Here is a 12,061-nt window from a genome sequence, read left to right as displayed (position 1 = left end):
TTCAGTGGGAGCTGGATCAAGGCCTTTCTTCTTCATTTCCGATGTTCTATCGGTTTCCTTCTCCAGCTGCACACTTTGCAATGGCTGAAGCACCCTGATTGTTTCTGCTGCTTCACACTGCGACTTACACTGAATGCTGCTATCTCCTTGTTTCCCAGTTGCTTTTATAAAATTAAGATAACACATAAATGTTCTCAAATGTGTCTACAATGGATGTGCTCCAGTTGCAGCTTTTTGATCATTCCTTGCTATCTGATGACAGCATGTGTGCCTGCCTAGCTAGTTTAAAAGGGTAATCACATCTGAACTAACCACGGAAACGGTGTATTGATTTTGCCTATTCTGACCGGTGTGTTAAAAGAGCTATTGCCTGTTCTAGAAAGGCACTTCACGTTGCTAGGTTTGCATGGCTCTCCAAATGATTCTGCAGAATGAGAAGTGCGTTTGAGTGCCAACTGCTTGCGTTCACAGCTACCTGGAAGCGTGACTCTTCTGCAAAGCTATTTACATAACAGCAGTTCTTTACAGATCACACAGCAACTCTCTTCTTTCGCCCCCCAGTGCTGACACATCCTTTTTTTGTTTGTAAATCCTGCTATTACCTTTTAAATGAACGTAGATATAGGATAAGACTATGTTAATTCCATGTGAATAAAAACAGCAAAGGGAATAACACAGGATCACATTTGAAATCCAAAAATTTATTGGAAATAACTTTTTTTCTCTGTGGAAGGTGGATGAATTCAATGCATAGTTTGTGTTTTGTTAAGTGGAGCCATGAGAAAACCCATTGGTGTTTGCTCTGCTCTCTGTAGAAGGCAGGGAATCAGCCTGAAAGATGTAGGGAACTTTTTTGTGTCCTTAACCAGAAGGATGCTGTAGCTGATGGTGATTGATATAATAACCTTTCATATGGTGAGCTTATAATTGCTCTAAAATTAAAGAGAATGAAATGGCCTCCATGATTTATGGGTAGGTATGGCTAAATTAGAGAATAGATGATGCTTTGTCTAACTGCTGACCATGTGTTTAACAGAAGCATGTTTAGAGTCACCTGCAGTCTGTGATGTATTTCTGGAAAAGAATTGCTTTTGTTGTTGTTTTTTAAATCCTGATATTTTCCCATAAACTAATCCGTTTAATTGATTTTGCTATAAAAACCCCTTGTAATTTCACTGCTGCCTTGCTAAGTCTCAGGAAAGCTCAGTATCAGTCCAGTTTGCAAGACTATAAACGTCAATGTCATGTGTTTGTGTCGTGCAGCATTTCTAACTCAACCTTTAAAACTGTCAGAAAAGGAAACTTACTCAAAGGCTGCCCTGTCTCCTGGTACTGACAAAGCTTGTCTCATTGTTGCCCTTGTCACCCCACCATACAAATTTTGTCTTTGACACCTTAACTTTTAATTTCCTTTGATTTTGAATCATCACTTAAGTTAAAATTTAATTTCTTGCAGTGGGTTGCCAAAATAATCCAAAGTTAGTGCTAAAGAGGGATGCTTCCCCAGTCTGTAGCTATTAGATGATATATATGTTAGGGCTATTCACATACAAGCAGTACGTATCAAATAATTAATCTGAATTTTAAATTTCCTTTATATTAGTCAAACAATTTTTTCACTTTCCTAAGGGCATGTTTCAGAAAGCAAGTTTTATAATATCCCTTAGTTTTGTATGAATTATTTACATAGTGATATACACAGTCCTTCAGAAAATCAAAGATTTTCTAGTCCTGGAAGAGTAATGTCACCGTCTTGTAGCTCTGTTTTATAGCAAAAAAAGCAATAAAGGAGGCTGCTGTGTTTCAGAAAATACTTTGTTATAAATTATTTTATCGACTCTTCCATATAAATACCCAAACCAATATGAATTGTGCTGATTTAAAGAAATGGATAAAAATAATTAGATTAAATAAGTGGATGAGAAAACAAATGTGGCAAAAGATTGGGAAATAATTAGGATGGTATGGTGAAAATTAACGTATTTCCACACTCCATGTCAGCTCTAGAAATCCTGCATCTATGTAGTGTCCTTACAGACTCTCATGCTACAGCTCAGAGCTGGGAACTTTTTCCCCTTTGGTTTCTTTCTTTTTGTTAATGCTAGCCCTTCCTAGTTCTCCAAAATTAGTTCTCCTTAAATTTCTCAGTAGTGTGTAGCTTCTTTTTGAGAACCAGCTCCTCCATATTTAGTATGATAACTGGCACTATTCTTTCTCTGCTACCCTTGTACTAGGCTGTGTTTGCCTGAATTTACTATCTAGCATTTCACACTTAGCCAGAAGTCAGAACCCTTCAGAAATCTCTCATTTCACCTGGGAGGCTGTTTCAGGGAGAGGGAACAGGTTTATTTTTTGGTGTATACTGTAATGAACACTCCTTGTTTTCCAGATTTTATCCTGTTACTTAGTTAATAAATTAGATCTTTATGATAGAAACAGCTGTTTCTACAGTGAATGGTGATGTCCTGTTGTTGTGTCCACCTTTCAGTGATACTTATCTTTGCCTGTTGGACTCTTTGGAGCACTGGTTGGTGTCAGTGATAGCTGACTGACAGACCTTGCCCTGACGTGGTTTGGCTGCCAGACACCTTCAGTAAACTTAAAATGAAAGAAAGTTACAACTTTAATTAACGCCTGAACACACACTGCTATCATAATTAAGAGGTAAACTCTTAAGTTTAGAGAGAGAAATGCCATGTTAAAATTTTAGTTGGTCTGTATTAGACTCTGCAAACTGCAGGTGTGGGGACACAGTGTTGCTGCGTGTCAGGTGAGATACAGGTTCTTACAGGTGGTCAAAATCAAAGGTTACTCCTGATTCTGCTTTTACAGTGGCTATACACAACAGGGGTGATTATCTGAACTGTGTAATGTGTGCTTTCTGAGAAGGCACCCTGTTCATCTTTAGTCTGAAAGGAATTACCGTACAGAGAAAAAGCACCATATTAAAAGCAACAGCACCCATTGTTGTGATCAGAGGAAAGATTTTTTGATTTGACCCTTACCTTTTGTGTGTGGGTATTCTTCTAGCAGTTGACGGAGTTCTTGGCACTGCCGAGACACACGGGGAGATACGCTAAGGCGGATATAAGACAGACAGATGAACTAGCACTAGTATTTTCAGTGATGGGCAGGAAAAGAAGATGATCCTGTTGAAGTATGCAATCTTGAGTATTACGTCAACAATGAAAAATAAATGAATCATAAACATTGTATTCGTGACAGCTTACACAACGAACAATGTGATTGCTAATTTTATTCAGTAAGTGCACTCATCAGCTTGTGGTAATTATGGGGGTAGTAGTTCTGTTGCTCACAGTGTTTGCACCAAAATGTGAAACTCTTCTTCGAGAACTTGCTGTTACTAACTGCCTCTAAAGCACGCATCATAACAGAGGCTTGGGCCAATTCTCTGAAACATAATTCAGAAACACTTTGATAACACTACTTCATACCGTTAAAGGAGCATTATTGAAACAATTGAGCATTTAGTATCTCTTAAAGCTCTTCTTTCCTCTGTGCTTTAAAATGTATAGTATGTATTTTGTGAAGGAAGCTCCCATTTTTTCTAAACTAATCCCCGGAGAATCAAAGCTGTAAAATGTTTTCATTTTCTTTCTTTTCCCCCCTGTTAAAACCACAGAAACACCAACCTCTAAGGAATGAGATAATGGTTGTACTACCCAGACTTTTACACTAAACAAAACCTAGAGGTATATGAATGGCAGTAGAGTAGGAGACTGCATGTGTGAGAAAGACTGGCATCCCTGGTGCATGGTGTGCTTCTGACTGGCGCTTGTGGCTCCCTCATCCATTTCTCTGACTTGCACGGTGTGTTGAGTGTTGTGTTTTACAGCATGTGGAGTTACTTGTAGCTGTGTGGGTACTGAACGGACGCAATGTTTGTTGCACAGAACGGTCAAGGGGACAGTGGAAAAATACCTGTATTTGTAACTCACGTTATAAGGGCTTTTCTCTATTGCAGGTCCTTCAGTAGCATTTCTGCGACTCCCCCTGTGATGATTCTATTTTAGTGGCTAGAAGTAGGCCTGATACCGTTCTGTCTCATCTGCACTTATTTTCACTTCCAGCAACCCGACATTCCCATCCCACATCAGGCATGATCCTAAGTCATAAACCAATAAAAAAAAATTGAAATAGTTCTGTACCTTTCCCAAGAATATCCCTAATCTTTGGAGCAAATCTTTCCAAAGCTACCTGTTGGCTATATAGGGACCTATAAAAAGTTCAGCCTATAAGAAATTCTGTGAAATGTTTTTCTCCCTTTTAAAGAAAAAGATATAAATAAGATATACACAAAATAATTTACCTTGTGCTAGGAGAGTTCCCTGTAGCTGGCTTTCTGCATCTGTAAGTTTTCCACTGGGACATTGCACTGCTGTGCAAAATAACACAGAAAGACAAAAATCCATAAGTAAACCTCCTATATAATGACTAGCTATTGTCAGCTCACCCAAATCCAAAATTTGTCTTCAAACTATGATGACATGTTGAGTTATCAGCTTGTCTTGTAAAGAAATAAAACCAAGAAAAAAAAGTCATTCTTTAATGACATGAAAGATTTCTTTAATAAATCAAGGATTTCTATTGGTTCTACTCACCCACCACTATTTTCTCCTAATCCATTTGTAATTTCCTAACCAATTTTTTTTTCATAATCTGTTGCAAAGGGTAAGGAAAAAAGTGAAGTCTCTAACCTTAGTGTGAAACAGTCACTTTTTTGTAGTTTTTTTTTTCTTCCTGCATTAAAATAATTCTTCCAACAGTCTTATTATAAAGGGAAAAGTTCTTTGAGAGATTAATATTAAAGCTGGAGATTTTTGACATAAATTGGTGATAGCTTCAGTGATTCAGTAAGAGCTGTGTCCACATGCTCAAGAATGAAATCTTTTTTTAATGAGCTTTTTTTTTTTTTTTAAAAAAAAGTTTATCAAATTACTAGAAAATTACATAGATAACCTAAAAAACAAAAACAAAAAAACACCCCTTCAGTCAGAATTGGCTTTATATCATTGAGCTGCAAATCATTTTAAGATATATTAGTTTTGTAAAATATTTGAAGAGTGCCAACTTAACATTACAGATGCTCACAGGTACAGAGTAGAGATATTTGCAGTTAACTTTGTCCAATATGTATATGGTGTGCACACAAACACACATCTATGAGTGACTGCTGGTATTTCTACCAACAGCAGCACTGTAAAGTAAAACTAGTTCTGTGACGAACTCTTAGATGGCAGCTGTCAGTTTAATTAATAAATGATCGACTTGCTAGTGTTAGGTCAGAGGTTGGACTCGGTAATCTTGGAGGTCTCTTCCAACCTAGTAGATCCTGTGATTCTGTAATGCTTCACATGGGAGAAAGGCTTTTTCTAATCATACGTCATGAGAAAGAGCTGTATGTCTATTTGTAGTTTGTTACGTCCGTGAAACATAACCAAAGGAACGTCAGTCTGCTTCTCCATCTAATATTTTCCCCCTGATTTTCCAGCTTCCTAGTTAGTTTCATGGTGGATGCTCGTGGGGGTGCCATGCGAGGTTGCAGACATAATGGACTACGAATTATTATTCCTCCACGGAAATGCACTGCTCCAACACGTGTGACCTGCCGGCTGGTGAAACGCCACCGACTGGCCACCATGCCTCCCATGGTGGAAGGTGAAGGTCTGGCCAGCCGCCTGATTGAAGTCGGACCGTCCGGTGCTCAGTTCCTTGGGTAAGGGGTGCCATGGGGCCTAAAGGAAAGCATTCGGTATGTTCCCATCTGTTTGCAAGTTGCACTGAAATGGTTCCTTTCTGGAGATTTGAACAGAAAAAGATGCTTGTAACAAAGTAACAGACTGGCTGTGTGAAATCCAAATCATTTGTTAGTTAGCAATTCATAAAGCTTTTATGCCTTTTCCTTTGAAAACTGATATTTTTAACCACTTGCACTAAGGTTCATGTGCTTCCTTGGATGTCATTATTACTCAGTGTTGTGATATTATAGTGAGAAAATCCCTTTGCAGCCAGAAAAGGCCATTCATACTGTATTTAAATAGTCTGCATATAAGGTGTGAATAGCACAGCACTGATCTAAAGCCCAAAGGTAAAGCCTGCTACATAGTCAACACAAGTTATAGCTGCTTATTTGAGACGCTTGTGTTGTGTTATCAGTAATTCGGACTGAGGAGAGCACAGTGCTTTTGATTTTTCTGGGTTATTGCTGAGTTAATTGATGATATACGCAATAGGACAACCCGAGAATTTTGGGCCATTTGTTTTGTCCTATGCTGCAAAAACCTTAGAAAGATCAAATTTGTGTCTGCTGATGACCTTGTTTTAGCAGTTTTCAGCTGAGAGCAGCAGTTATTCCCTTTTTTAAAATTATTTTTACCAACTGTTCTCCCTGTCAACTGTGGCATCCAAAAGTAGATGACTGAAGGAACCCCTTCTATGACTGTAAATACCTTCACTCAGAAATTGAAAAAAGTGACCCTGTAAACTGCAATAGTTTAATTTCAGAACAAATCAGTTGCTTGAAAATGCTATCATAGCAGGCAGTCATGGAGTCACTGTCATTGTTAGTGCTTTTTCTGAAGTATTGAGTTCAGGGAGTTGAAAAAAGTTGGTTAGTGGGTTTTAACTGCACACTGCTTTTATATATGGCTTGAATGGAGAACGTATCCAAGGCATGGTTTGGTTCCCTCACTGCTGCTCTAGGCTGTTAAGAAAACAAGAGCAGTTCTGAAGCACTGCCAAAGTGATGTGAAGAGCAAGCCAACCATTCCTTTTGACAGATAGGATACCTCTTAATATCACAAATAACAGCAAGCCAGCTGGCTAATCAGATGCTTTGTATCACTTACTCATTTTGCTCCTTGGTCAGTTTTTAAGAGAGGTAGAAAGAAGTCAAAAGAAATGAAGAAGAATTTCAAAACAGAAATATTATGCTGTCACATTCAGTCTTCCCACACAGAATATGGCCTTGAGTATCTCTTCTACTTTCTTATCAATGGTTTTTCTATCTAATGAGCACATCTCATCTGAAAGACTAGGATATATCAGTGATGTTCTTTCTCAGAGCTCAGAGGAGGTATACCCTTCCTGTGAGCATTTTCCTAGGTGTTGTACTGGCAGTGAAATCAGAAAATGACTGTACTGATTGCAGAGATGCATTCTGAGTTACAAGTCCTGTTCCCATTGAGTTCACTGCCAAAATTCCCATCGTCTTCCTAGAGCAAGGAGAGATCCTACATTAATGAAACTCACTTTGTTGATTTTGATCACCAAATTGTCATCGCTAGGTGGAACCTTATTCAGTGTACAGCCTAATTCCACTCTGTGGACCAGACAGTGGCACTGGCATTCTGGCAAAAAAATACATAAAGTTTATTTATGTTCTTTCTTTCACTGCTGCTTTGGATGTACTCAGTAAACTTCATCTGCCTACGGCTCCTCCCCCACTTAATGAGGGAGAAAGCTTGGTCAGCCGAATCCTTCAGCTGGGGCCTCCTGGGACCAAATTCCTTGGGTAGGAGAGACTTGAAACAAATTGATGGATGCTGACCTCCCCATTCTTCTCCTCCTTCTGCAATATGATTTTTTTGTGTCATTATGCCCATGATATTGTCCCTTTCTATGATTTGAAATTTTGTATACCTAACCTGTAGTGGACCATTTTTCAACTCTTGTGGTATGTGGTTTTGTTTTGGTGGTATGTCTGTATCTTTTTCTTAAAGTACTGTGGCCTTCGTTTTTGTTTTGGCATGAGATCTTCCTGGTTATGTGCTTGATGTCTGTAGCAAAGCAACCTGGATTGGGAGAAAAAAAAAGGAATCTACTGTAAAATTTAAGACTTTTTTTTTGTATCAAGGACTAAATAATCAATTAGATACATGTTGGATACCACCAGTATAATAGAACATGTGACATTTACTATTTATATGGTAACCTGTGTGAGTATTCTAATTAGAGAAGTGTATGTACAAATATATATATATTTCTGTCCTGTTCCCAAGAGTACGCATTTCTATGTGTATATAAATATAGATATATTGTATGTACACATGTGTGTATATTTATATGTATATATATACACACATACATTGATACATCTATTTACATCCGCTTGTTAGACAAGGCAAATTCTTATCTCCTATACATAAATAGAAACCCAGATGTTCTTCTCAGACCTCCCTTATTTCTCCTAGAGTGTAAAATCAGAATAAATTCATTGGAATATATAGAACTACCATGAAGTAAAATTGGCACAGGACACAATCGCCCGCTGATTGCAATGAAATTACTCTGATTTGCACTAGTATAAGTGAGATCAGAATTTGTTCTACCATCGATGTGCATTACAGTAGATTCTCTTTGAAATGAAGTTGCGCAGGTTAACCCAGACAGTAGTGACAATTAAATCGAGCATGAGTTTTGAAATGAATTTGAAAAACAATTCTCAAATTTCTACTTAAGCCCTATTATCTTACCAAATACCATTCACACTGTGGAAAGAGGTGAATGCACTTTTTAAATCTGTCTTTCAGCATTTACTGTGTCCCTGTAAAAATCGAATGTGTGTTAGTGATCTAGTAGTTTAGGATTATGCCAAAGTATTCCAGAGAATAGGTAGAATCCCAGGTCACTTTGTAGCAGACTGAGTAGAGTTGCTGTTAATCCTGTTTCTTCCTTTCTCCTGTGTGCATTTAATGCGCTGTGTTGCTGTGCCAGGCCTGTGATTGTGGAGATTCCCCATTTTGCTGCTCTGCGTGGGAAAGAGAGAGAGCTGGTGATCCTGCGCAGTGAGAATGGGGACAGCTGGAAGGAACATTTCTGTGAATACACTGAGGATGAACTGAATGAAATCTTGAATGGAATGGATGAAGGTATCAAGCGTGATATATTCCTTTCTTTGCTCCTGCAGTACTCCTATAACTGGGGCCAACAACATTTTACCATTTTTTTTCTGTTTAGCACATCATGTTTAGTCCACCTTGAGAACTTCTGACACTGCATTCTTCAGATACTTCTTCACTTCAGTCATACTGGAGTATATAATTTTCTTGGCACACAGGCCAGCAGAAGCACTGTGTACTTGTGCTCACTTCCCTTGCATGGTCTACTGAGTGGTGGGAATACAACAAAATCTACTGTCACGAAGTTGAGAATAGATGCTAACCTTTTTTTTTCCCCTGCTTCTTTTCACAGTATTAAACAAAAAGTTTCCATGATAAACATCATCTTTCCAAAACAAGGCAATTATCATACTAATCCTTTCCAAGCAGTTACATGTGTGGGAGGAAATGTCAGTCATGGATACTCATTTTCTGAGAGAACAGAATGGACTTGGGCTGTCTAGGATCTGCAGAATTTGTTGTAAATTATGCTGTCTTTTAGAAGAACAAAATAGCCAAGCTGCATACTTCAAAACGAACTCTGATACTTTTTTTGATTTGAGGTTTTGTTTCCTTGATGCTACTCCAAATCATAATGTGAAGTAGAAAGGGGCTTGGTCCAATCCCTTAGCTTGTTTGCCCACTGATTTTGGGCAAGTTTTTGACTTCAGTTTGATGTCTTAAGCTTCCTTCACTTAGTTGCTGAGTCTGTCTGTGTCTGTCTTTCTTGATTTCTTTGTTTTAGCCAAGCTTAAAGTGTTGAGATGTTTCGTGTTACCCAGTGATTTCTAGACAAAATGCGTCTGTAAGTTGTGGTTAAGCTGTGAAAAGCTGGAATGCATTTTGAAGTTCACAAAATTGCTTCTATGAAAATTTTGTTTGATGACCGTCTTCTCTTTTGCCTCAGTCCTTGACACACCAGAGGAACTTGAGAAGAAACGCATCTGCCGCATCATCACCCGAGATTTTCCTCAGTACTTTGCAGTGGTATCCCGGATCAAACAGGACAGCAACCTTATTGGACCCGAGGGAGGTGTGCTGAGCAGCACAGTGGTACCACAAGTGCAGGCAGTCTTCCCAGAAGGGGCTCTAACCAAACGAATTCGTGTTGGCCTGCAGGTACAATGAAACAGTTAGAAGGCATCTTTTTTTTTTTTTTTTTCCTTTTTTTTTTTTCCTTCAGAGTTATACAGTTTATTCAGATTCTTGCCTGTTAACTGTATGTTCTTGGAAGAAGTGCCTCATTTTGATGATGATGATATTAGTGTAGATCGTAGAACAATTTCTTGAATAGTTTTTATGAAAGGCTTCAAAGCAATTCAAAATGCAGTGATAGCTAGGTCAAATGGACAGTTTGTCATCATGAAGTAAACCAGCCTAGCAGTCCACAACTGAGAGAGGAGTGAGTCCTCCTGTCTTCCCTCCTCCTACCTCCTGCTGAACCCGCCAAAAGCATCCAACACTTATCTTGGTCAGGCTACTGTGATTGTTGAAATCCTCTGTAAATAGCTGAATAGCTTACTAAAACAGCCCAGAGTTTGTTCTAAGGAGAAAAAACAAAAAACCTACAACACAAAACCACACATGCAAAAAAAAAAAAACCAAAAACAAAAAACACAAAGGAATCATTAACTTTTGGTTAAGTGTAATAAATTAATGCTGATGAGCACCAGGAAAGACAATAGGAAGAGGAGGAGATCTCCCCTGCTCACTGGCAGTCAGTCTTTTCTCTGCAGATTTTCCTGAGAAATTGTACCACTTAATGGAAGAGCTTTAGTATTTCTAGCAATATATAGACCCAGTGCTTTACATACTCTGTTTACAAGTAACTATTCTGTTGCTGTCCTTTGCTTTGGAAAGGCTCAACCTATGCATACTGAACTTATAAAGAAGATTTTGGGCAACAAGGCTACCTTCAGTCCTATAGTCACGCTGGAACCCAGAAGAAGGAAGTTCCATAAACCCATCACGATGACGATTCCTGTCCCTAAAGCCTCCAGTGATGGGATCATGAATGGTTATGGAGGTGACACTCCAACTTTAAGGTTACTGTGCAGCATAACAGGTAGGATACAAATACTAAAGCTTTTTATGTGCATCTTGATATTGTCAGTCACCATGGGCTAAATAAATAGATTGAACTGATTACACATATGGAAAGTTTGGTGAAAAGTGAAACTGCTTTCCAATCAATCCATTTCTATCAGAAATATCATTTGTAACTTGGGCTAACAAGAAACATGTTACAATAATTGTAGATTTTGGTGGTTGGGTGTTGGCATTTCACTTAGAGTTTCCATTTCTTGAGTACCAGCATAACCTCTGCCTAGCAGAGTAAGTGCAATATAGACATAAGGTTAAAATATGCTTCACAGAAAAAATATTGGGGTTAAACAATTTAAACTTACTGTAACTCCAAAGTGATTAAGGCCGTATTTGGTTTCAGGCAACAGGCAGTAATTAGCTGCATGCTTTCATTCTGCTTAAAATTTACCATCAAGTATCTTTGTCAATTTTCAAACTGATTTCAAATATCATCCCCATGTAAGATACATTATGCACTAAGATGTGGTAGTGAGTCATTACAGCGAGCAGGTGCTTTTACAATTTGATACAAAGGTATTAATTAACTGACATCTGGTCAACAAAGAAGTATTTGCATTTCCAAGAAAGTGAAACAAGATTATTTAAATAGAGAATAGTCTCTAATATTAAAGAGGAATTTGAATAAATGCCATGGATAAACAGTAAATCAGTAAAGATTCTCCCAGAAACTTTAAACATGAACTTGGTTAAAAGAATGCTTCACCAACAGGAGAAAGGAGGTTATTTCCTGGAAACTAGTGCTCTTCAGTGTATACGTGTTCTAAGGTTTGTGTAAAGACTCTGCTATATGGTCATATGGATATCTAACGAATCAGCTGTATATGAGAGGGGGGACAGACATTCTTACTGGCTGGTTACCCATAGTTTTTCATTTAATACTTACATTTTATAAATAGCTGTAACTGCTGTTGGAATTTCTGTTTTCTGTAAGCTCATTCTGATTTTAAACTAACTGGAATTAACGTGACATTCCTCACCAAAAGGTGAGGCAGGGAAAGATGCTGAAAAACTTGAAAACATAGTCTAAGTCCCCATCATTCACCCTAGAACATCTG

General features: G+C 38.2%; 1 protein-coding gene across 7 annotated transcripts in view; it reads left to right on the top strand.

Moving 5' to 3' along the window:
* The window catches only part of ANK2 (ankyrin 2), a gene marked incomplete at its 5' end in the record, with an annotated part of 325,477 nt that overhangs the window by 272,646 nt on the left and 40,770 nt on the right, over window positions 1–12,061 (top strand). For 6 of the 7 annotated variants that reach the window (XM_084285777.1, XM_084285774.1, XM_084285779.1 and 3 more), the window contains 4 exons: window positions 5,513–5,737; window positions 8,737–8,891; window positions 9,808–10,019; window positions 10,761–10,965. In XM_084285777.1, coding sequence (XP_084141903.1) covers window positions 5,513–5,737; window positions 8,737–8,891; window positions 9,808–10,019; window positions 10,761–10,965 — 797 coding nt within the window. Of the gene's footprint in view, window positions 1–5,512; window positions 5,738–7,435; window positions 7,535–8,736; window positions 8,892–9,807; window positions 10,020–10,760; window positions 10,966–12,061 lie in introns of all 7 variants that reach the window. The other variant, XM_084285778.1, reaches the window with a different exon arrangement.

Source organism: Netta rufina (assembly GCF_964035555.1).
Source record: "Netta rufina genome assembly, chromosome: 4".
NCBI classification, from domain to species: domain Eukaryota; kingdom Metazoa; phylum Chordata; class Aves; order Anseriformes; family Anatidae; genus Netta; species Netta rufina.
Note: the sequence above shows the minus strand (reverse complement) of the source record. Positions and strands in the feature narration are given on the sequence as shown.